General features: G+C 35.7%; 1 protein-coding gene across 1 annotated transcript in view; it reads left to right on the top strand.

The window, feature by feature from the left end:
* Window positions 1–649: 649 nt before the first annotated feature.
* The window catches only part of MYO9A (myosin IXA), a 253,196-nt gene continuing 228,601 nt past the window's right edge, over window positions 650–25,244 (top strand). Inside the window, exons 1-2 of the mRNA XM_047074849.1 lie at window positions 650–691; window positions 12,163–13,073. Coding sequence (XP_046930805.1) covers window positions 12,234–13,073 — 840 coding nt within the window. The 5' untranslated portion in view covers window positions 650–691; window positions 12,163–12,233. The remainder of the gene's footprint in view (window positions 692–12,162; window positions 13,074–25,244) is intronic.

Raw genomic sequence — 25,244 nt, forward strand, 5'->3', positions numbered from 1 at the left:
GATTAATTGTTGTTTGTATCAGCAGTTCTTTTTTATTGCTGTATTGTATTCCATTAATTAATTTTATTGTTGATAAGATTTTGATTGTTTTTATTTCTTTGGCTATTTTTGAATGAAGTAGCAGTGAACATTCTTGTATGTAGCTTTTAGTGGACATAGCCAATTTTGCTAGAGGTTTGGTAATATCCCATTGTGGTTTTTATTCTCATTTCTCAGATGACTAATGATGTTATATTAGTCAACTGATAATCCTAAACAGACAATTTGAAAATTGCCAGTGGTGTACAATAATATTTATTTGTTGGTCATGATTTTGTGGGTCTCCTGGCATAGCTCTTCCTTGTGTATCTCATCTTCCTACTGGGAGTAGTAGGCTAGATAATGCATATTTTCATAGTGGTGGCACAAATGCAAGAAGGCATACCTAACTGGGCAAGCATATTTTAAGATCATCACGTCTCCTGACCTCTTACTCTTGAAATTAAGTCATGTGGCTTAGCTCAGTTCAAGGGATGAGGAGGTATACTTGACTTGAGGATAGGTAGTGAATAATTTTTTTTTTTTTTTTTAAAGAAGCCTCCACACCCAGCACAGAACCCAGAGTGGGCTTGAACTCACAACCCTGAGAGCAAGACCTGAGCTGAGATCAAGAGTTGGACACTTAACCGACTGAGTCACCCAGGCACCCCAGGTAGTGAATTTTTTGAACAATAATCTAATTCACTGCAGATGTTGAATTCTTTTTCATATCTTTATTGGCCATTTAGGTATTCTCTTAAGAGCCACCTTCTTTTTTTTTTTAATGTTTGTTTATTTTTGAAAGAGCACAAGCGGGGGAGGGGCAGAGGGGGACAGAGGATCCGTAGTGGGCTCTGCTCTGACAGCAATGAGGCCAATGTGGGGCTCGAACTCACAAACTGTGAGATCATGACTTGAGCCAAAGTAGGATGGTCAACTGACTGAGCCACCCAGGTGCCCCAAGAGCCACCTTCTACATATATTACTAGGCACACTTACTCTGTCAGTAACATTGATTAACTCCTTAGGAAAGAAATTTGATACTCATTTACATTTTTAAATTTTATTTATTTATTAAATATTTTATTTTTTAAGTAATCTCTATACCCAACGTGGGGCTTGAACTTACAGCCCCGAGATCAAGAGTCTCCTGTTCTACCAACTGAGCCAGCTAGGTGCTCCTACTTGCTCCTATTTTTAAGGCCAGATGTTGTTAAATTATTGTTGAGAACAGCTCTTACAGGAAGTTAAATAAAGTGGTGTATATAGATGAAAATAGATGAGAAGGTAGGAAAAAGGGAAAACAAACTATTAATAAAATGACTGCCTTAAGCAGTAAAAATGATTTCTAAAACACATGAATTAATGCGTATGTGGATTTATTTCTTTAACAAATATATTTTTGAGCTGTGGATACCTATGAAGAAAAAGACAAAAACGTTTTAGTGGGGAAGTCTTCCAATAGACAAAAAAACAAATAGTAATATAATTCTAGGTAGTGTATCAAGTTCTATGATTAAAAATAGATCAGGACAAGGAGAATATAGCAGGGAAAGGGGGTTATTTTACATAGGTTAGGAAAGAAAATCCTCTCTGAGGAGTTGGCATTTGAGCAGACACCTCAGTGAATGAAAGAAGGTCCAGGTAGAGGGGGCAGGAAGGAAGTGTAAAGGTCCTAAAGCAGGAATAAGCTTAAATTCAAAAAAAAGACCAGTGAGGGTAGAGGTGGAGTAGAGTGAGGGAAAGATGAAGTTAGGCTACAGTAAGAGGTTACGGTTTTATTCAATTGTGTTATGGAGAGACATTGAAAATTTTGGTAAGAGAGTGACGTGATCTGATTTACCTTTAAGAAGGGTTGACTCCCCTGTTAGGTGTAAACTAGACTGTAGTGGAGCAATGGATACAGGCATATCACACTCTTTCACTAATTCAGATGAGAGAATGATAAGGGGCTTGAACTAGGTGGTATAGATGGGAATGGCAAAAATGGTTAGATTCGGGATATGTTTTAATGGCAGACCAATAGTACTTATTGTTGGATTGGATATTGAAGAATTTCCTTATGGGGGAAGTTAGAACATTTCTTTAGTAATGCGTTAGTCAGGGTAGACTAACTGCTATTACTAAACAGCCTCCAAATATCAGTGATTCTACACAATAAAATTTTATTTCTTTTTCCATCATAGTCCAATGTAGATGGGTGAGGATGGGGTGATGGTGGGTGTTCTTTGTGTGGTCATTTGGGACCAGGGTTCTTCCATCTAGTGGCTCTGTATCCCATAGGACTTTAGAGCTTTCCCCTGGATCCTTTCCATTTTCTAGTAGACAAGGAAAGGCAGGCCCTCCCACCCCCTTTATTTAGGGGCTCTTATTGGCTCAGCCTGAAAGGACATCACCCCTGCCCACTTACCATTGGCCAAGGATTCAGTTGCATGGTCCCATATAATTAACTGCAAGGAAGGTTGGGAAATGCAGTCTAGCTGTGTGCCCAGGAAGAAGAGGAAATGGGTTTGTAAAAAGAGTAGAGACTTGAAAAAAAAGAGTATTATAAAACACATAGTTGGAAAAGTTTAAAAATATAAATATTTACATATTTAAGTAAGTTACATATTTACTTGTAAATTCAGTTTTAAGTACTAAAATACGAAGAAACGTGAATATTAGCTCTTGAACACCACTTCCTCCAAATTATTTTTCCAAAATTATAAGTACTAAAATATGAAGAAACATGAATATTAGCTCTTGAACACCACTTCCTCCAAATTATTTTTCTAAAATAAGTTCAAAATATTTAATAGCTTTCTCCCCATGACATTTACAACTGTATACAAATCAGTATTGTTTTCTCGAATGGACCCTGCCTTGATAGTAGAATGTTCTCCTTTTAATATCTACTGGTGAGATTTTTGCTTTGAGTTATTTTCTGCGTAGTGAAGCTAGATTTTTATTTTTTAGATATGAATTTGCCTGATTTTATTTTTCTCTTGTTACTGAATGTTAGTGTATGATCTTACTAACATTCATTTGTAGATCCCTGTGATAAAGTAAATATAAAGAGAAAGGATACTTCTTTTTTTTCTTCTTGGAAAATGACCTTGAGAACTTGGTAAAGAAGTAAAAGCAGCTATAAAAATTTTTTGAAAATTAAATTTTATTAGTACACATATGCAAAATATGACATTAAAAATCTTTAGTTACTTCTTTTTTTTTAAATGAACTTCTAATTTAAAGGAAGCTCTGTATTCCCTATTTTCATTCTTCACCACAGTTTTCCTCTATAATTAGTTTCTTCTCAGACCACTGAATAACAGCATAAGCTGGCCTATTCTGAACCACACCCTACTGACCACAGCAACTGTCTGACCGCATTGTTTCCCTCTGTTAGCATATACTTTCGAAATATTACTTTGGGATAGGGAAAAAACATATTAAATAATTTTATTTATAACTGGTACAGCTATGTGTAATTGCTCCATAAGTGCCAGTAAAGTGCTTAATTCTTTATATGCATAATATAAGTTATTTTATTCTCTCAATCAGTCATTTATCCATACTCTTTTTATCTGCTGGTTTGAAATGCTATCTTTATCATAAGGCAAATTTACATAGACTTTTTTGCTCTGTAAGCCTTAATTTTCTAATTTGACAGGTATTAACTTGTTACCTGTCTCAGAGATTTCCTGTTCAACTCAAATGAGGTAATGCACATCAAACTTATTTTTGATGAAAACTATAAAAAGGAATTTTGAAGATTACTCAAAAGTCTAATATATTTGTCCTTATTTAATATATATATGCCTTTATATATAGTTTTATATTTTAAGTTTTTTCAGTTGACATCATATTATACATCCCTTGCCATATTTCTTCTGCATGACTGGCATTACAGGTATCATTCACCATCTAAATCTGTTTTACCCAATCTTTAGTTTGGATAGGGAATTTGGATGTCAGGGGGTGCTGCCCTATTTGAATCTATTTGGTTCCCCAAGTTTGGATAGCAAATAGCATGATTGTGAAGTAAGCACCTAAAAGTTTATTCAAATATATTTGGTTCCTGAGCTTAGACTGTGAAATTTAAATTAAAAAAATTTTTTTTAATGTTTATTTATTTTTGAGAGAGAGACCGAGACAGAGCACACGCGGGGAAGGGGCAGAGAGAGAGAGGGACACAGAATCTGAAGCAAGCTCCAGGCTCCGAGCTGTCAGCACAGAGCCTGACATGGGACTCGAACTCACGAACTGCGAGGTCATGACCTGAGCTGAAGTCAGATAATTAACGGACTGAGCCACCCAGGTGCCCCTATTTAAATTTTTTTTTTAATGTTTACTTTTGAGAGAGACAGAGTGTGAGCAGGGGAGGGGCAGAGAGAGAGGGAGACACAGAACTCCACATGTGCTTCAGGCTCTGCACTATCCACACAGAGCGTGATGCGGGCTCAAACTCACAAACTGTGAGGTCCTGACTTGAGCCGAAATTGGATGGTTGACCAACTGAGCCACCCAAATTCCCCTAGACTGTGACATTTTTAGATATCAGTAATTTGGGTAACAAGAGATACCTAAATTGTGAAAGGGTATTGCACTGAAGTGTTACCTATTAAAGTGAGTTCTTTTGATTGCAGAGAACAGAAACCCAGCTCAAAGTAGCTCAGGGTAAAAGGGAATTGATTGTCACACTTAAGGAAGTGCAGTGGTGGAGTTTATTTGAGGCACAGCTAGCTTCAGTAGCCCAAACAATGTTGATTAGGTTTTGCTGTATGTATTTGTTCATTTTCTTTTACTGTGTAAGGACTTCTGTGCATTCAGGAAAGATGGCTGCAAACAGTTTTAGATTTACATATTTCTGGATAACCAGCCCAGCAGAAAAGAAAATGCAGCAAAGTTCGAATATGGAATCTCTATGAGCAGCCGCTGTTGCCAGGGGGAATGGAATAATTGATTAGCTGGGTCTGGGTCACGACTAATACCACCCTTCCTCCCCTAGCTAGGGGATGAGGTTGGTCTATTCAAAGTGTGCTGTGTCAAATGGCAAGGGAGGAGTAGTAGTTCTTCAAAGGCAAATGCAGTACTGTACTTTCATTAGAAGGGCCGGATTACCTACTGCACAGATGAAACCGGTTAGCTGTCCATGTACCTATCTATAGTGTGTCATCTGATAACTAATTTATTCCATCACCTTTTCTTTAGTTGAAATATTACAAAATGTATTTTCTTTCAGCACTCAATTTGGCTTTTACTTGGCATTGACCTACTATAAGTAAAACTGGGCTCCTAATGTGCTATCTAGTTGTGAAGATGAGCTAACATGCACATTTGTCACATCTTACCTAAAAAGCTTTTTCTCAATCTTTTTTTTTTCTTTAAATTCTTTAAGGAAAAGAAAAGAGTATGTTTTTTACTTTCTGAGAGATGCACCTGTCCATCTTTGACCTAAATCTCATTCTCATTTAGTTTGTCTTATTGAAGAACCTTGGCTCATCAGATAGACCTTCATTTTCTTAAGTTTTCAGTTTCTGCTTCTCTACTTGATTCTATTTATAACCATAAAGATGTGCTCCCAAGCCCCCTAACAAATGATTCACTCATACTTCTCCCTTTTTTCTTTATAGCAGATTTGACCAATGTCTGCTAATTTACTTGCCCATCTGTCTTCTCCCACTTCTTCCTTAACTTCTTACTTCCTACTTTTCAGAGTCCCCAGTAATATCCAGAGACCTTCATTTCAGGCCTAAACCTAGAATTACAGTATGTAAGGGCTAAAAGGGACCTAAGAGATATTTAACTCAACTTTCTTTTTTTATTTTGCTTGATGTTATTTTGATTGTACTGACTTTTTTTTTTGTCTAGAATTTAGATGGTATATGGAATTTTTTTAAACTTTCAGATCTTGATCAGATCATAAATGCGTGTTTATTAAAAACAATATAGTTGGATTTTAAAAATCTCTTGGTAATCTTTTTCTTTTAAGTGGAGCATTTCCATTTAATGTAGTTATTGATACATTTAGTTTGCTTTCCATTTGTTCCATCTGTTCTGACTCCACCCAGGACCCCCTTCCTTTTTGCCTTCCTTTGAATTGATTATTTTTTAATCATTCCATTTTTTTCACAGTGTTAGTTGGGAAGTTATACCTTTTTTCTAATTTTTTTAGGGGTTAGCCTAGAATAGAAGTTGGCAAACTTTTTTTTTTTTAAAGTTTATTTATATATTTTTGAGAGCGAGCTTGGGGGAGGGGCAGAGAGAGAGAATCCCAAGCAGTCTCCATGCTGTCAGTATGGAGCCTGATGCGGGGCTCAATCTCATGAACTGTGAGATCACAACCTGAGCTGAAACCAAGAGTTGGTTGCTCAACCGACTGAGCCATCCAGGCACCCCTAACCTGTTTCATTTAAGGGCCATATAGTAAACATTTTTGGCTTTGTGGACCATATGGTCACTGTCATTGTAGTGCAGAAGCATCCATTGATAACAGGTAGTGGTATAAATTACAGGCAGTGGATTAGATAAAGTCATTTAGATAGAAGAGCACTGGGTTGAGACCAGAAACTGGGAGATTTTGTTGTTGTTGTTGTTATTTTTTTTTTGAAATTGAGGTCATGGACAAGAAGCTCTGAGAGTGAATCAGAAAAAGAGTGAGCCTATCAGGAAGATTACAAGAAAAATAATTATCATGTGAGGGCAGTTTCAAGAACGAGAAGATGGCTTTCTTAGTCAAATGCTATAGAGTGCCGTGTTAAGATGAGGATTCGGAAGAGGCCGTTGGATTTGGCAACTTTATGGTAATTGGTGACATTTTCAAAGAATATTGGCAGAGCTTGCTATGTGGGAAGAGTGGTAAAGGAGTGGAGAGTGGAAACATAAACCATTGATTGTCAAATACTATTTTTTGGACCAGCAACAACAGAAGTGCCTAGATTTCCCAATCTCAGAACCATTATTGGGCTTAGAAATGTATATATTTTTTTTTTTTAAATTTTTTTTTTTTCAATGTTTATTTATTTTTGGGACAGAGAGTGACAGAGCATGAACGGGGGAGGGGCAGAGAGAGAGGGAGAGACAGAATCGGAAACAGGCTCCAGGCTCTGAGCCATCAGCCCAGAGCCCGACGCGGGGCTCGAACTCACGGACCGTGAGATCGTGACCTGGCTGAAGTCGGATGCTCAACCGACTGCGCCACCCAGGCGCCCCTAGAAATGTATATTTTTAAAACATTGCCCAGATGATTTTGATAAACGCTAATGGCTTGCTGTCAAGATGTATTTGTTAGTGATATTTTGAGGCAAACACTCTTTTCCAAACACAAAGCTATGATTGATGAAGCAAAAAGAAAAATCAAGTTGACACAAGTTGCAGAAAAGGTAAACATTCCTATGTTTCAGAAAGGCAGTAGAACACAAAGCAGTGAGTAGGGCTGTGGCTGGGACCTTGCAGGTACAGAAGCTGAGGTTTGAGTTTCCTTGAGTGTAGGACATATCTTCTGATTTGAATAGACCACCGGTAAGAAACATATTTATGAGATAACGGGAAATTGAACATTGACCAGTAATATTAAAAATTGTTAATTTTTAAAGGTGTGATTAATGGTATTGTGGTTATATTAAAACAAAGTAGTAAATAGTAGGTTCTCAGTAAATGTTTATATGAAAAACAAAAAAAATTTTCCATCAGAAAGTACACCTGTACATCTAAATTTTCAAACAAATTAGCCATCTAGTGCCGAGAATGATATGAAATAAATCTGAAGAGCAGTTTACTTTGGATGACATTAAAATGCTTCACTGAAAAAAATAAAATTTTATATTTAGTATTTTCAAGAAGAAAAGTGAGTAATATCCCTTAAATTAAAACAATTATGGGGGCAATGGGGGGGGGGCTCGGTTGAGCATCTGACTTGATTTTGGCTCAGGTTATGATTCCAGGGTTGTGGGATCGAGCCCTGATTTGGGCTCTGTGCTGAGTGTGAAGTCTGCTTGGAATTCTGTCTCTCCTCCTTTACCCCTTTCCCCCACTTACGCTCTTTCTCTTTCTAAAATAAGCCAAACAAAGCAAAAAAACCCAGTTATGGCACTTAAGGTAGAAAAAAGATCAGGTGGATATGAAAATGACAGAAACTTTAGAAGTGAAAGCTAGTGTAAAACAACAGCGTGATTTTCATGAAAGGGAAGTCAATAGGATGTCTGTTTTCCCAGTATTAATCTATGAAATCAGTGTAGTGTCAGTCAAAATATCAGAAGGTTTTGGGGGTGCCTGGGTGTCTCAGTCGGTTAAGTGTCTGATTTTAGCTTAGGTCGTGATCTCACAGTTCATGAGTTCCAGTCCCATGTCAAGCTCTCTGCTGTCAGCACGGAGCCTGGAGCCCCTGCTTCAGATTCTGTTTTCCCTCTCTCTGCCTCTCCCCAGCTTGTGCATGTGCGTGCTCTCTCTCTCAAAAAAATAAACATCAAAAAATGTCAGAAGGTTTTTTTTTTCGTGGTAGTGGACATGCTGATCTTAAAATTCTTATGGTAAAGAATCAAAGTAACATTAAAGAAGAACAAATTGAAATGATATGCCTTCCATCAAAACTTATTATAGAGCTATAGTAATTAAGATAGATTCAGGGATGGACAGATAGACTACTGGAAGAGAATACAGAGCCCAGAACACCTTGATATTTATATGGAATTAGCTACATGACAGAGGTGGCATTATAAATCAAGGGAGAGATTGGACTCTTCATTGAGGTGCTGATTAAATTGCTAATCTGATTTGGCATGAAAATAAGAGCGCTATGAAAATAAATTCTGTATGGATTAAGTACATAAATGAGAAAAGAAAAACCTTAGGCCTTTTCGAAGAAAATGCAGGATGGATAACTTTATGTCTTCAGGATGAGGAGGGATTTTTAAAAACTATACCAGGAGATAACGCCATGTAGGTTTTAGAGCCAGACGAACTGCTTCAAATATCAACTTTCTCACATGCTAGTTATGACTTTGGGCAAGTTATGTAATCTTTCTTGTTTTCTCATTTGTAAAATGAGGATGATAATGGTAAAAACAGCCCTCAGGAATTGTGAGAAATAAAATGTGAAATGCTTAGAAAAATGACTGGTATAAATAAACACACAATAAGAGTTAACTACAATTGTTGTTACTGTAATTTACTAAAAAAGAAATCATAACCTGTAAAGGATTGATAAATTTGGCTATTAAAAACTCTATGACAAAAGACATTGTGAATAAAATAGAAAGCTAAGGCACTAATAGGTAGGAGATAATTATCACACATTTAACTGAAAATTGGTTAGTATCCAGGCTATATGAAAAACTCATTTAAACCAATAAAGAAAAGACAACTCAAAAAACAGAAATGAATAAGCAACATAGTCCAAATGGCAAATGGTAAGTGTTGCTCATCCTCATTCTAATAAACAGGGAAATGCAAATTAAAGTAATGAGATACCTTTTTACACTTATACTGGCAGAAACTCAAGTCTGACAATACTTTTATTGGTAAGGAGGCAGAGAAACTTGAGCCCTTCCTACACTTGCTGTGAAATAGTTGGTACAACTACTTTGGAGAGTGTTTTGTTAATGTCTAGTAAAGTTGAATGTGCTTAAAACCCAACGATTCTAGGTGTAAAGCCCAGAGAAATTCTAGGAAAGACATACGAAGAGACATGTATGAGATCTGCAGCATTGTTTTAATAGTGTAATATTGGAAACATTCCAAGTGTTCACTAGAAGGACAGTGGATTGATAAATTGTGGTATAAATCATCCAATGGGGTTTAAAAACAAAGACCTTGCTTTTAAGAGCAGTTTTAGGTTAGGTTCACAGCAAATTTGAACAGAAGGTCCAGAACCCCCCAACCTCCCCTCATACATACATAGTCTCCCCCAATATCTACATCCCCCCCCACCCCAGTACATTTGTAACAATTAATAAACATTAATTGACATATTATTTGGCAGTTAATGAACTTTTACATGTATCAGCACTTAGAAAAGACAATGTTAACGTGAGATGCAGACTATTAAGTATGGTATGACACCATTTTTTTTAAAGCCTAAAAGAGTGAAACAGTACTCATGGAGACCCACATGTGTAATAAAAATATAGAAACAGGACAGTGGTTCTCTCTGCAGAGCAAAAGAAGGAGCTTTATCTCTAATATGTTGTTTGTAAACTGATCTGGAGTAATTACAGCAGTTTTCAAACTTGTTGAATTCGGTGGTAGCTATATGACTGCTTTTTATATGTTCCATAATATTCTCTGTGTTTGAAAGGTCATCTAGGAAAAAACAAAACAGAGTTTCTTCATTTGAGAACTTTTACAAATATGTAATATTATGAGAGAGAAGTAACTGAAGGTATTTAAAAAAAAATAACAGCATCTTTGTATGTTAAAGGATGAAATAAAAAAGGAAAGTGGTAACATGTGAGGATGATTCTCTGATGGGGCAAGTTTGATGGAGATGATAAGAAATAGGTTTTATTAACCCTGGAAAAGACTTGGGATATATTTTCTTTGTAGACTAGAATGGAAAAACTAAGATGAGATGAAAATAGGGATACATTTTGAGTTGGAAAATGCTACTTTCTCAGTGGGATGCCAAAGTTGAAATCATTCTGGAGGTGTTATGTACATGGGGTTTGAGAAGATTGGAAGGATATGCAGAATACGTGTAAGAAATGAAATAAGGTTAGATAAAAAGGTAACCTTGAAGGAAAAGGGAAGGTTGAATAAAAGTTATAATAGTATCAGCTATATAATTTTATCAGCGAGCCGGGGGCAGGATCTTTTTGTTGTTAGGAGAGGTAGAGAGAGAGGCCAAAAGTCCTTGAAAATATATCTATTTTATAGCAGGTTTCTCTCATATTTTCTTAGTTATAATTTCATTTAGTTTGATTTTTTTATTTAATCTCATCTTCTTAATGGTTTTTTTCAAGCTTTTATTTAAATTCCAGTTAGTTAACATACAGTATAATATTAATTTCAGGTGTAGCTTTTTTGTGATTCAGTTCAATACCTAGTGCTTATCACAAGTGTCCTCCTTAATTCTATCACCTATTTAATCCATCCTCCCCACCCATCTGTTTTCTGGTAACAATCAGTCTATTCTCTATAGTTTAGAGTCTGTTTCTTGGTTTCCCTCTCTCCCCTACATGTTCCTTTGTTTTGTTTCTTAAATTCCACTTATGAGTGAAATCATATGGTATTTTTCTTTCTCTGACTTATTTCGCTTAGCATAATACACTAGTTCCATCCACATTGTTGGAAATGGCAAGATTTCATTCTTTTTTTTATGGCCGAGTAATATTCCATTGTGTGTGTGTGTGTGTGTGTGTGTGTGTGTGTGTGTGTGTATATCTCACATCTTTATCCATTCATCAGTTATAGATATTTGGGCTCTTACCATAATTTGGCTATTGCTGATAATGCTGCTGCAAACATTGAGGTGCATGTATCCCTTTAAATTAGTATTTTTTTATCCTTTGGGTAAATAGTAGTGCTGGATCATAGCGAAGTTCTATTTTTAATTTTTTGAGGAACTTCCATACTGTTTTCCAGAGTGACTGCACCAGTTTGTATTCCCACCAATAGTGTTAGAGGGTTCCCCTTTCTCCACATCCTCTTCAACACCTATTATTTCCTGTGTTGTTAATATCATCTTCTTACTGTTTTTAATTTCACAAAAATTTGGCTTCATTGATGGCATTGTTTTGTGTTTTTGCTTTATCCATAAGAGCTTTTGGGTGCAGGGTGATCTGTATGATTATTCTGCCCTTTATAATCTAGTCTTTGGCAAGTCTCTTTAAATATAAAGAAAGAACTTGACTCTAATCTCAGGTACTTTGGAAACATTTGAGATAGAGTACAAAATAATTTTTATTTGCACTCTGGATTTTGCGTTATTAGTATGATAAAACATGGAAAAATCTTTGGCAAGTTGCTTTTGGAGAAAGTGTCCAGATTTGGGCAATAAAATGTAATATTATGTGGTCTCAGACTGTTTTCAAGACTTTCTAGACTAAGAATTAGGATATTATGTTCTAAAAGATGTAATCAACATGATTTAAGCCTTTCTTTCTTGAGCATTAGAAGGTAAAGATTGTTTATATGATTTCTAAATGTTTCACATCTTTTATGTTACAGTTCTTTTGCCATGAAAATGGTTTGCAGGGTCTTGGACACATACTATCCATGCTGATGGGACAGGATCCAATATGAATATAAATGATGGAGGAAGACGACGCTTTGAGGATAATGAACATACGTTACATATATATCCTGGGACAATTTCAGAAGGGACTATCTACTGTCCAATTCCTGCCAGAAAAAACTCCACAGCTGCTGAGGTGATTGACTCTCTTATAAACAGACTTCATCTTGACAAAACAAAATGTTATGTTCTTGCAGAAGTAAAGGAATTTGGTGGAGAAGAATGGATACTCAATCCAACAGACTGTCCAGTTCAGCGAATGATGTTGTGGCCCCGAATGGCTCTGGAAAATCGCCTGAGTGGAGAGGACTATCGCTTTCTTCTGAGAGAAAAAAACCTTGATGGATCAATCCATTATGGTAGTCTGCAGTCATGGCTACGGGTAACAGAAGAACGTCGTAGGATGATGGAGCGGGGTTTTCTTCCACAGCCTCAACAAAAAGACTTTGATGATTTATGTAGCTTACCTGATTTGAATGAGAAAACTCTCTTAGAAAACCTACGAAATCGCTTTAAGCATGAAAAAATTTATACCTATGTTGGCAGTATTCTAATAGTTATTAACCCATTCAAGTTTCTTCCTATTTATAATCCCAAATATGTCAAAATGTATGATAACCATCAATTGGGAAAACTGGAGCCCCACATTTATGCTGTGGCTGATGTAGCTTATCATGCCATGCTTCAGCGCAAAAAGAATCAGTGCATTGTGATTTCAGGAGAGAGTGGTTCTGGGAAGACTCAAAGCACAAACTTTCTTATACACCACCTTACTGCACTCAGTCAGAAAGGATTTGCCAGTGGAGTGGAACAAATTATTCTTGGAGCTGGACCAGTACTTGAGGTAAGTGTGTAGAAATACTTTTCTTACTCTTAAACATGTCTTTGAAAAAATTTTTTGTAAATGTGAGAAAATGTAATGAAACCACAAGTATAGATACCATTTTTAGTTACCAAGGAAAACTGGAAGATGGGAAAGCAAAAAAAGGCAGCGTGGAAGATTAAAGGGTATGACAGTGGCGGTATATTTTTCAAAGGTGTTTTTGCGTCATAGTGATGAAGTAAGAGATGATTGGAGTCGTATGTAACCCCCTGTAAAGGGAAATAGCCAGCACAGGACTCCTGTCTGTAATTGGGTTGTGGAATTAGGTGTTGGGGAAAATATTCTCAGCAATCTATTTGTATCTTTGCAACTTTAACATGTGTGCCTAGTATTGAATTCTAAGGGTTCAGTTTTGAAAATGTAGAGAATATGGGAAAAAAAGTTTTAGTTCTATAATGTTTTAGAAGTAATAGTACCAAAGGTAGAAAGGAAAAAGAATACACTTTTTGTTTTAGAGTTGAAAGGAAAAGGTAGTATTACCAATTTTTTTTTATTAAAAGAATTTTTTTTATGTTTATTTTATTTTATTTTTTTTTTAATTTTTAAAAATTTTTTTTTTTCAACGTTTATTTATTTTTGGGACAGAGAGAGACAGAGCATGAACAGGGGAGGGGCAGAGAGAGAGGGAGACACAGAATCGGAAACAGGCTCCAGGCTCTGAGCCATCAGCCCAGAGCCTGACGCGGGGCTCGAACTCACGGACCGCGAGATCGTGACCTGGCTGAAGTCGGACACTCAACCGACTGCGCCACCCAGGCGCCCCTTTATGTTTATTTTTGAGACAGAGAGAAACAGAGCATGAGTGGGGGAGGGGCAGAGAGAGAAGGAGACCCAGAATCTGACGCCGGCTCCAGGCTGGGCTGTCAGCACAGAGCCCGACGCCAGGCTTGAACCCATGAACCTTGAGTTCATGACCTGAGCTGAAGTTGGTTGCCCAACCAACTGAGCCACCCAGGCGCCCCAATATTACCTATTTTTTAAAAGAGATTTTGTGAGGTATAACTGAGATACAGCAAACTGCACATATTGGAAATGTACAATTCGATAAAATTTGACATGTATATATACTAATTAAGCCACTGTCACAGTCAAGATACCGAATACATCCATTATTCCCAAAGTTTCTTTGTGATTCACAAAGTGTAAGTATAGTGTAAGAAACCACTTACACACTTACACTATAGATTAGTTTGTGATTTCTATAATTTTGTATAAATGGAATCATATACCATATACTCTTTTATGTTTGATTTCTCTTGGTATAATTATTTCAAGATTCATCCAGGTTGTATGTGTCAGTAATTCATTCCTTTTGCTAAGGTAGAATTCCACTGCATGGGTGCATGATGCTTTGCATTTATCCATTTACCTGGTAATGGACTTTTAGATTATTGCTAGTTATTCACTGTTGCATATAAAGCTTTATACAAGTCTTTGTGTGGACATACACTTTACTTTGGGTGAATACCTAGGAGTGGAATGACTGGGTTATATGATAGGTATATGCTTAACTTTTTAAGAAACTGCCAACTTTTTCTACAGTGTTTATACTTACATTTTATATTCCCACCAGGCAGTGTGTGACAGTTCCAGTTACTCCATATCCCTGCTAACCCTTGATATAGTCATTCTTTTAAATTTTAGCCATTCAAATATATATACAGTGGTATCTTACTGAGGTTTTAATTTGCATTCTATAATGACTAATGCTGTGAGCACATTTTCATGTGTTTATTTGCCCTCTATATATCTTCTTTGGTGAAGTATCTGTCAAAATTTATTGCCTAATTTTTTATTGGATTTTCTTAAATTTTTTTTAATGTTTATAATTTTTGAGGGAGACAGAGTGCCAGTTGGGGAGGGACAGAGAGAGAGGGAAACCCAGAATCCGAAGCAAGCTTCCGGCTCTGAGCTGTCAGCACAGAGCTCAGTGCATGAGATCATGACCTGAGCCAAAGTCAGATGCTTAAGTGACTGAGCCACCCAGGCACCACTCTTGCGTTTTTGATTTTAGCTATTCTGATAGGTGAAAGGTAATATCTCATTGTGGTTTTGATTTGTATTTCCCTGATGATGACTGATGTTGAGCTGGATTTGATTTGTATTTCCCTGATGATGACTGATGTTGAGCATCTTTTCATGGCCATTTGTATGTCTTCTTTGGATAAATAAAATGGGTCCTCTGCCCATTTTAATTTTATTTTTGGCTTTTTTTGTGTGTGTTGAGTTATATATATATATTTTTAAATATATTTTAGATATTACCTTATTGATATATTATTTGCAGAAATTTTCTCCCTCTCAGTAGGTTGTCTTTTTGTTTGTTGTTGGTTTCCTTCACTGTACAAAAGCTTTGAAAAAAAAAATTTTTTTTATTGGTGTGGTCCCAATTGCTTATTTTTGCTTTTGTTTTCCTTGCTTTATGAGACATATCTAGAAAAATGTCACTTTGGCTGATGCCAGAGAAATTACTACTTGTGTTCTATTTTAGGATTTTTATGGTTTCAGGTGTCACATTTAGGTTTAATTCAATTTGAGTCTATTTTTGTGTATGGTGTTACAAGGTGGTTCAATTTCATTCTTCTGCATGTAGCTGTCCAGTTTTTCCAGCACTATTTATTGAAGAGAATGTCTCTCATTATATGTTCTTGCTTCCTTTGTCGTAGATTAATTGACCATATAAATGGTTTATTTCTCGGTGCTCTATTCTGTGCCATTGATCTGTGTGTCTGTTTTTGTGCCAGTACTGTACTGTTTTGATTATTACACCTTAGTAGTATATCTTGGAATGTGGAATTGTGATACCTCTAGCTTTGTTTTTCTTTGTCAAGATTGCTTTGGTTATTCCAGGTCTTTTTTGATTCTGAAGAGATTTTACTAGTATTTGTTCTAGGTTTAAAAAAAAATCCTGTTGGTATTTTGATAGAGATTGCATTGAATGTATAGATTGCTTTGGGTAGTATAGACATTTCAACAATATGAATTCTTCCAATCCATGAGCCTGGAATATCTTTCCATTTGTTTGTGTCATCTTCAGTTTCTTCAATCAGTTATTTTGTAGTTTTTGAGTATAGGTCTTTCACTTCTTTGGTTAAGTTTATTCTTAGGTACTTTATTATTCTTTTTGGTGCACTAGTAAATGGTCTTGTTTTCTTAATTTCTCTATGTGCTGCTCTGTTATTAGTGTATAGAAATGCTACCAATTTCTGAATATTAACTTTGTATCATGCATCTTTACCAAATTCATTTATTTTTTTATTTTTATTTTAAAAAAAAAATTTTTTTTTTCAACGTTTATTTTTGGGACAGAGAGAGACAGAGCATGAACGGGGGAGGGGCAGAGAGAGAGGGAGACACAGAATCGGAAACAGGCTCCAGGCTCTGAGCCATCAGCCCAGAGCCTGACGCGGGGCTCGAACTCACGGACCGCGAGATCGTGACCTGGCTGAAGTCGGACGCTTAACCGACTGCGCCACCCAGGCGCCCCCCAAATTCATTTATTATTTCGAATTGCTTTTTGGTGGAGTCTTTAGGATTTTCTATGTGTAGTATCATGTCATCTGCAAATAGCGATAGTGTAACTTCTTTACCAGTGTGGTGCCTCTTCTTTTTCTTGTCTGATTGTTGTGGACAGGACTTTGAGTACTGTGTTGAATAAAAGTGGCAAGAGTGGACATATTTGTCTTGTTCCTGATCTTAGAGGAAAAGCTCTTTGTTTCACCATTGAGTGTGATGTTAGCTGTGGGTTTTTCATATATATAGTCTTTCTTATATAGATGTATGTGCTCTCTAACCCCACTTTGTTGAGAGTTTTTACCATGAGTGGAATTTAAATTTTGTCAAATGGGTTTTGTTTTCTGTACCTATTGAGATGATGATATGATTTTTATCCTTTGTTTTGTTGATGCTGTGTATCACATCGATTTGCAAATCTTGAGCCATTCTTACATCCATGGAGTAAGTCTTACTTGATTGTGGTGAATGATCTTTTTAATGTATTGTTGTATGTGGTTTGCTAATATTTTGTTGAGGAATTTTGCATCTATGTTTATCAAGGATATTGGCCTGTAGGGGTGTGTGTGTGTGCGTGTGTGTGTGTGTGTGTGTGTGTGTTGTTTTTTGATTTTTATCATCAGAGTAATGCTGGCCTTGTGAATTTATTTGGAAGCTTTCCTTCCTCTTGTATTTTTTGGTATAGTTTGATGAGAATAGGTATTAACTCTTTTCTAAATGTTTGGTAAAATTCGTCTGTGAATCTGTCCTGGACTTTTATTTTTTGGTAGTTTTTTGATTACTGATTTACTTGTAATTGACCTTAGATTTTCTATTTCTCTTTTGTTCAATTTTGGAAGATTATATGTTTCTAGTAATTTATAGACTTCTAGGCTGTCTAGCTTGTTAGTATATAATTTTTTGTAGTATTCTCTTATAATTCCTTACATTTCTGTGATAGTTGTTACTTCTCTTTCATTTCTGCTATTACTTATTTGGGTCCTTCCTCTTTTTTTCTTGATGAGTCTGGCTAAGTGTTTTTCAATTTTGTTTACCTTTTCAAAGAACCTGCTCTTGGTTTTATTGATTAAAAATTTTTTTTTAATGTTTATTTATTTTTGAGAGAGAGGGAGACAGCACAAGCAGGGGAGGGACAGAGAGAGACAGAGACACAGAGTTTGAAGCAATCTCCAAGCTCTGAGCTGTCAGCACAGAGCCTGACGTGGGGCTCGAACTCACAAACCATGAGATCATGACGTGATGCTTAACCGACTGAGTCCCTCAGGCGCCCCTACTGATTTTTTTTCTATTGCTGTTTTTAGTCTTAATGTCATTCATTTCTGCTCTGGTCTTAATAATTTCCTTCCTTCTATTTACCTTGGGCTTTATTTGTTTTTTTTTTTTTTTTTTTTTCCTGGTTCCTTTAGTTGTTAATGTAGATTGTTTGAGCTTTTTCTTGTTTCTTGAGTTAGGCCTGTGTTGCTATATATTTCTCTCCCTTTCTCTCTTTCTCTGTCTCAAGAACCAGCTCTTGGTTTTATTGATTTAAAAAGTTTTTTTTAATGTTTATTCTTGAGAGAGAGAGAGAGAGAGAGAGAGAAGGGCATAGGGAGAGAGAGAATTTCAAGCAAGTTCCTCAGTGCAGAGCCTGATGTGGGGCTCTATCCAATGATCCCCGTATCATGACCCAAACTGAAGTCAAGAGTCTGATGCTCAACCAACTGAGCCACCTAGGTATCCCTAATTTTAAGAAATGGTATTCATCAGGCACTTATAAATATTTGTAGATTGCTTTGGGGTAGCGAGGACATTTTAACAATGTGAATTCTTCCGTGAGCACATAATGTATTTCAATTTATTTGTGTCGTCAGTTTTTGTCATTAATGCCTTTTGGTTTTCATTGTACAGATCTTTAACCTCCTTGGTGAAATTTCTCTCAAATACAACCATCTCTCAGTAGTACCTTTTGAAGAGCAGAATTTTAAATTTTGATGAAATCCAGTTTAACCATTTTTTTTCTCTTATGGATTGTGTTTTTGGTGTCATATTTAAGAAAACTTTGACTAAACCATGGTTGCAAAAGTGTTCTATGTTTTGTTTTGTTTTTTCATTAGTTTTGTAGTTTCAGTTTTGCATTCAGGTCTATGATTAATTTTGAGTTTATTTTGTATATGGATCCAGTGTTTTCCTATGAGTAATTGTTTCAAAACTATTTTTTGTTGAAAGACTATTTTTCCTTTACCTCGTTTGCCTTTGTGTCTTTGTCAAAAAAATTGTACATATATATGTGGGTTTATTTCAGCATTCTGTCTCCTGTTGATTCGTTTTTCTTCATGACAATGCCATGCTACTTTCATTATGCAGCTTTATAATAATTTTGAAATTAGGTAGTATTAATCCTTCTTTTGCTTATTTTGGATATTCGAGGCCTTTGCATTTCCATATGAATTTTAGAACTAAATGGTCAGTTTTTCTATAAAAGTTTTTTGGGACTTTGGGATAGTGTTAAATCTATAGTTTAATTTTTAGAGAAGTGATATGGTAACAATATTAAGTCATCTGACCCATGAACAAGTTTATTTCTCTACTTATGAAGATCATCTTTAATTTCTCTGAGCAATATTCTGTTGTTTTTAATGTATAGGGCTTGAACATGTATAGTAAGATATATTTGTCAGTATTTATTGATGCTTTTATAAACAGTATTTAACATTTTTCAATTGTTATTTCCTAGTATATAGGGATACAGTTGAAATTGGTACTTTGATCTTGTATTGTACAAGCTGGCTAGGTACAAATATTAATTTCAATTTTTTTAAATTTTTATTGGATTATCCATATAAGAAGTCATATTTGTGAAAAGGCAGTTTTATTTACTTTCTTCCAGTTGGAATTTTTTTTCCTGCAGATTTCACTAGTTACTCCAGTATGAAGAGATGCGGTGAAAGTAACATTCTTGTCTTGGGGGAAAGCATTTAGCCTTAAACATTAAGTGTGGTGATAGCTGTTGGTTTTGTGTAGATGTTCTTTATTAGATTGAGGTCCATTCCCTTTCATTCTTACTTTGTTTAGAGTTTTTATCAGGAAAGGTTGGATTTTGTCAAATGCTTTTTCTGTGTCTATTTGAGATGGTCATATGGTTTAAAAAAGAATAGTTTGTTAATATGGTAAATTATATTGATGGATTTTTTAAATTTAATTTATTTTTTAAAATTTATATCCAAGTTAGTTAGCATATAGTGCAACAATGATTTCAGGGGTAGATTCCTTAATGTCCCTTACCCATTTAGCCCATCCCCCCTTCCACAACCCCTCCAGCAACCCTCAGTTTGTTCTCCATATTTATGAGTCTCTTATGTTTTGCCCCCTCCTTGTTTTTATATTATTTTTGCTTCCCTTCCCTTATGTTCATCTGTTTTGTATCTTAAAGTCCTCATATGAGTGAAGTCATATGATGTTTGTCTTTCTCTGATTTTGCTTAGCACAATACTCTCTAGTTCTATCCACGTAGTTGCAAATGGCAAGATTTCATTCTTTTTGATTGCTGAGTAATACTCCATTGTATATATATACCACATCTTTATCCATTCATCAGTCAGTGTGCACTTGGGCTCTTTCCATACTTTGGCTATTGTCGATAGTGCTGCTATAAACATGGGGGTGCCTGTGTCCCTTTGAAACAGCACACCTGTATCCCTTGGATAAATACCTAGTAGTGCAATTGCTGGGTCATAGGGTAGTTCTATTTTTAATTTTTTGAGGAACCTCCATACTGTTTTCCAGAGTGGCTGCACCGGTTTGCATTCCCACCAGCAGTGCAAAAGAGATCCTCTTTCTCCGCATCCTCGCCAACATCTGTTGTTGCCTGATGTGTTAATGTTAGCCATTCTGACAGGTGTGAGGTGGTATCTCATTGTGGTTTTGATTTGTATTTCCCTGATGATGAGTGATGTTGAGCATTTTTTCATGTGTCGGTTGGCCATCTGGATGTCTTCTTTGGAGAAGTGTGTCTAGTCCTGTCTTTTGCCAATTTCTTCACTGGATTTTTGTTTTTTGGGTGTTGAGTTTGATAAGTTCTTTATAGATGTTGGTTACTAACCCTTTATCTGATATGTCGTTTGCAAATATCTTCTCCCATTCTGTCGGTTGCCTTTTAGTTTTGCTGATTGTTTCCTTCACTGTGCAGAAGCTTTTTATGTTGATAAGGTCCCAGTAGTTCATTTTTGCTTTTGTTTCCCTTGCCTGTGGAGACGTGTTGAGTAAGAAGTTGTTGCGGCCACAAAGAGGTTTCTGCCTGCTTTCTCCTCAAGGATTTTGATGGCTTCCTGTCTAATGTTTAGGCCTTTGATCCATTTTGAGTTTATTTTTGTGTATGGTGTAAGAAAGTGGTCCAGGTTCATTCTTCTGCATGTCACTGTCCAGTTTTCCCAGCACCATTTGCTGAAGAGACTGTCTTTATTCCATTGGATATTCTTTCCTGCTTTGTCAAAGATTAGTTGGCCATATGTTTGTGGGTCCATTTCTGGGTTCTCTGTTCTCTTCCAGTGATCTGAGTGTCTGTTTTTGTGCCAGTAACACACTGTCTTGATGATTACAGCTTTGTAATACAGCTTGAAGTCTGGGGTTGTGATGCCTCCTGCTTTGGTTTTCTTTTTCAAGATTGCTTTGGCTATTTGGGGTCTTTTTTGGTTCCATACAAGTTTTAGGATTGTTTGTTCTAGCTCTGTGAAGAATGCTGGTGTTATTTTGATAGGTATTGCATTGAATATGTAGATTGCTTTGGGTAGTGTTGACATTTTAGCAGTATTTGTTCTTTTTGTATATTGATGGATTTTTGATTGGTAAACCATTTTGGCATTCTGGGGATAAACACCAATTGTCATGATACATTATCCTTTAATGTATTGCTGGATTTGGTTTGCTAAAATTTTGTTTAGAATTACTGATATGTGGTCATGAGAAATATTGTTTTCTTTAATGCTTTTTTTTTTTTTTAAATCAGGATAATTCTGGCCATATGGGAATGAATTGGGATGCTTTATATTTTTGGAAGAGTTTGTGTAGAACTTCTTTTTTCCTCGTACTATCAGTGTTAGGATTGATATGATGGAATCCAGGCCTGGTGTTTTCTTTGTAGGAAAGTTTTATGTATTTATGTATGTATGTAATTATCTATTTAGAGAGAGAGAGCAGGGAAGGGGGACAAAGGGAGCAAGAGAAAGAATCGTAAGCAGGCTCCACACTCCGCATAGGGCTCCATGCGGGTCTTGATCCCACAATCCTCGGATATATTGGAAATTCAACTTACTGAACCATTCAGGTACCCTGCAGTAAAGTTTTAAACAAAGTTTGAATTTTTAAAGTAGATACAGATCTACTTTGAACCTGTTTGTGTCTTTGCACCTGAAGTATGTCTCTTGGGGAAAGCATGGAGTTGGATCATTTAAAAAAAAAACATCTTTTCTGCCAGTTACTTGCTTTTTGACTGGAATGTTTAAGCCATTTACAGTTAATGTAATTACTAATGTAGGATTTGTGTCTGCCATTTGATTTTTAATAATTTTTTTAATGTTCTTGTATTCTTCCATTATTATCTTCTGTTATGTTAAGGAGATATTTTCTAGCATACCATTTTAATTTTGTTATCTCTTGTTTGTTTGTTTTAGCAGTATTCATGAGCATTCCAATTAACATAACAATTCAGTTTGGATTACTACCAACATGTGTTCTTTTTTTCTTCATATAGATTTGCTTTATTAAGTGTCCTTTCATTTCAGCTTATATTACTTCATTTAGTATTGCTTTGTAAGGACCATTTGCTGCCTAATGGATTCTTTTGGTTTTTGTTCATTTAAATATCTCAATTTCTCCTTTAATTTTTAAAGACGGTTTTATGGGACACAGAATTCTTGGTTGACCGGCTTGTCTCAGTGCTTTGAATATATAGCTCCACTCTCTTCTATTCTTGATGTTTTATTTGGAGAAATTCGATGTTATGCTTATTGAGGAACCTATATATGGTATGTGTTACATCTCTCTCACTGCTTTTAAGAAACACTTTTTGTCTTTCAACAGTTTGATCATTATTTGTCTAAGTACTTATTCTTCATACTTTGAATTTGTGAAGGTTGTTAGATATATAGATTAGTGTTTTTCATGAAATTTTGGAAGTTTTGGGCTATTCATTGTTAAAATATTGATTCTGTGTTTTCCTCTCTATCCTCTCCTTCTGGTGTTCCCATTATATACATATATTGGCATGTATGGTGGTGATCCACCCGTGTCTGAAGCTCACTCTGTTCATTTCTTGTTTATCTCCCCCCTACTATTCCTTAGGTATCATCTCAATTGATCAGTGTTCAAGTTTTGTGATTTCTTCTACTTGTTCATATCTCTACTTGAGCCTCTTCAGTGCATTTTTTATCTTAATTACTTTTCAGTACTGGAATTTTTATAGTTTCTCTGCCTTCACTAATATTCTCTACTGTTAAGGCATCTTTGTCATATTTTCCTATAATTGTTTGAAAATATTTAAAATAGTGATGTAAAGTTTTGGCTTTGGAGGTCCAACATCTGGGCTTTTTCAGAGACAATTTCTGGTTATTGTGTTTATAAAATTTTTTTGTGTCCCTACTTTCTTTCTTTTTTGCATGTCTTATAATGTTTTGGTGAAAAGTGGGCATTTTTATTAATACAATGTGGCAGTTTTGGAAATGAGGTATTTACCTCCTCCCAGGATTTGTGGTGGTTGTTTTGTTATTGCTGTTTGGTTGTACATGACTTCTTTGAAATTAGTCTGTGAGGTCTGTTCTTTTTTTCTGTGAGGGCTTTACATTCTCTCTTCATTTAGCTTAGTGGTCAGGTAATAATTGGACAAAGATTTTAAAAAAATGTCCTGAAGCAATAAGGTTTCCAGTTTGTGTGTGTGTGTGTGTGTGTGTGTGTGAAGTTCTTAAGTTGTTTGGTTACCTCATTTTTTGCCCCATTCTCCTATTTGTACCTTAGGCAGTTGCAGTGTTCTAATCAATTGCCTCTGATCGATTTTAACAAATATACATGGGTGAAAAGGCTGTTCCTTGTGAGTGCTTTCCAAGTCATTTCAAGTAAAGATAACCCTTTGAGTGAGGTTTTCCAGTGAAATACCATGTAGCTCAAACTCTGACAGTTACTTGTGGGATGGGGCTTTGGCTATAATCCTGTTTTGATCCTTCAATGGCTTTTAGGCTGCCTTTGAAACAGACTGTAATTATAGGGGATTGCTTTTCTCTTCAGCATGGAGCTAGGGAGAGGGAGATGGTAATTGGCTAAGTTAAAATGCCACAATGCCTTTTTTCTTACTGAGATTCATCTGTTTTCCCCTCAAAGGATTATTGCAAGCCTTTGGTTAATTTCTAGAGTTGTCAAAAAGTTGATTTGGATAATTTTTTTGGTTTTATTTCTCATATGAAAAAGAGAATTTTCAGAGATCTTTATCATTTCTCTGACCTTACTTTCAATGATCTTTTCAGGAGATTTAAGTAATAAAAAATTCTTTCTATATTTACCTTTCTGGTTACCATTTCTGCTGTTCTCCATTCCTTCCATATGTTGATCCATATTTGAATATGATATTTTCCTTTTGCATTAAGGACTTCCTTTAATGTTCCTTTTAATGTGGTTTGGCCTATGATGAGTATTTTCAGATTTAGATGTCAGAAATTGTCTTTCTTTGGCCTTTAAAATTAAAAGAATAACCTTATAGTAAAATTGTATGAATTTTAAAACCTGTTAATTTTTGTAACCATCTGTATACAATCTGAGTACCCATTACCTCTTGAAACTCCCTCACACTATTCTTTATCTTCAAACCCTCTGACTTCCCTCCAATACTCCCATAATCCGTGAAGACTACGTGTCCCCTGTTGTTGTTGTTTTGAAAATGTCACAGAAATGGAATCACACACTAAGTACAGTTTTGGGACTAGCTTCTCTCATTCAGCATTATGTCTTAAAGATTCATTCAAGTTGTTGAATATGTGAATTGAACTGGGGATTATTTCTTTTAAATATAAATTTTAATAAATTTTATTGGGATGTAACTTAGAATAAAATGTAGCCATTTAAAATTTATACTTCAGTGATTTTTGATAAATGTGTATACACTTAACGTAACCATCATTATTACACAATGAAGCTGTAGAATATTTTCATTACTCCTTGTGCCCTTTTGTAGACATTGCCTAACCACACCCTCATTCCCAGACAACTCTGATCTTCTTCCCATTACTGTTTTGCCTTTTCTAAAATTTCATATTACAATATGTACTCTTGAGTCTGATTTCTTCTATGTGGCGTAATGTTTTGATATTCATCAGTGTTGATGTATCATCTTTATTGCTGGGTAATATTCACTGCATTGTGTATACTTTGGTAACAATATATTCTTTTATAAATAGTACTATAACTTTATTTTAAGTTGATGTAATAAAGTGCAATACATTATGTAGTGAAACCTTATTTCATTTATACTATTCCAAAATTTCGATTATTTTTTTTAAATGTTTATTTATTTTGAGAGAGAGAACACACGTGAGCAGGGGAGGGGCAAAGAGAGAGAGGCAGAGAGAGAATCCCAAGCAGGCTTTGTGCTGCCTCTGAGCT

The sequence above is a fragment of the Lynx rufus genome, unplaced genomic scaffold (genome assembly GCF_022079265.1).
Source record: "Lynx rufus isolate CCGP_SWC_20201006 ecotype Redwood Valley unplaced genomic scaffold, mLynRuf1.p SCAF_13, whole genome shotgun sequence".
NCBI classification, from domain to species: domain Eukaryota; kingdom Metazoa; phylum Chordata; class Mammalia; order Carnivora; family Felidae; genus Lynx; species Lynx rufus.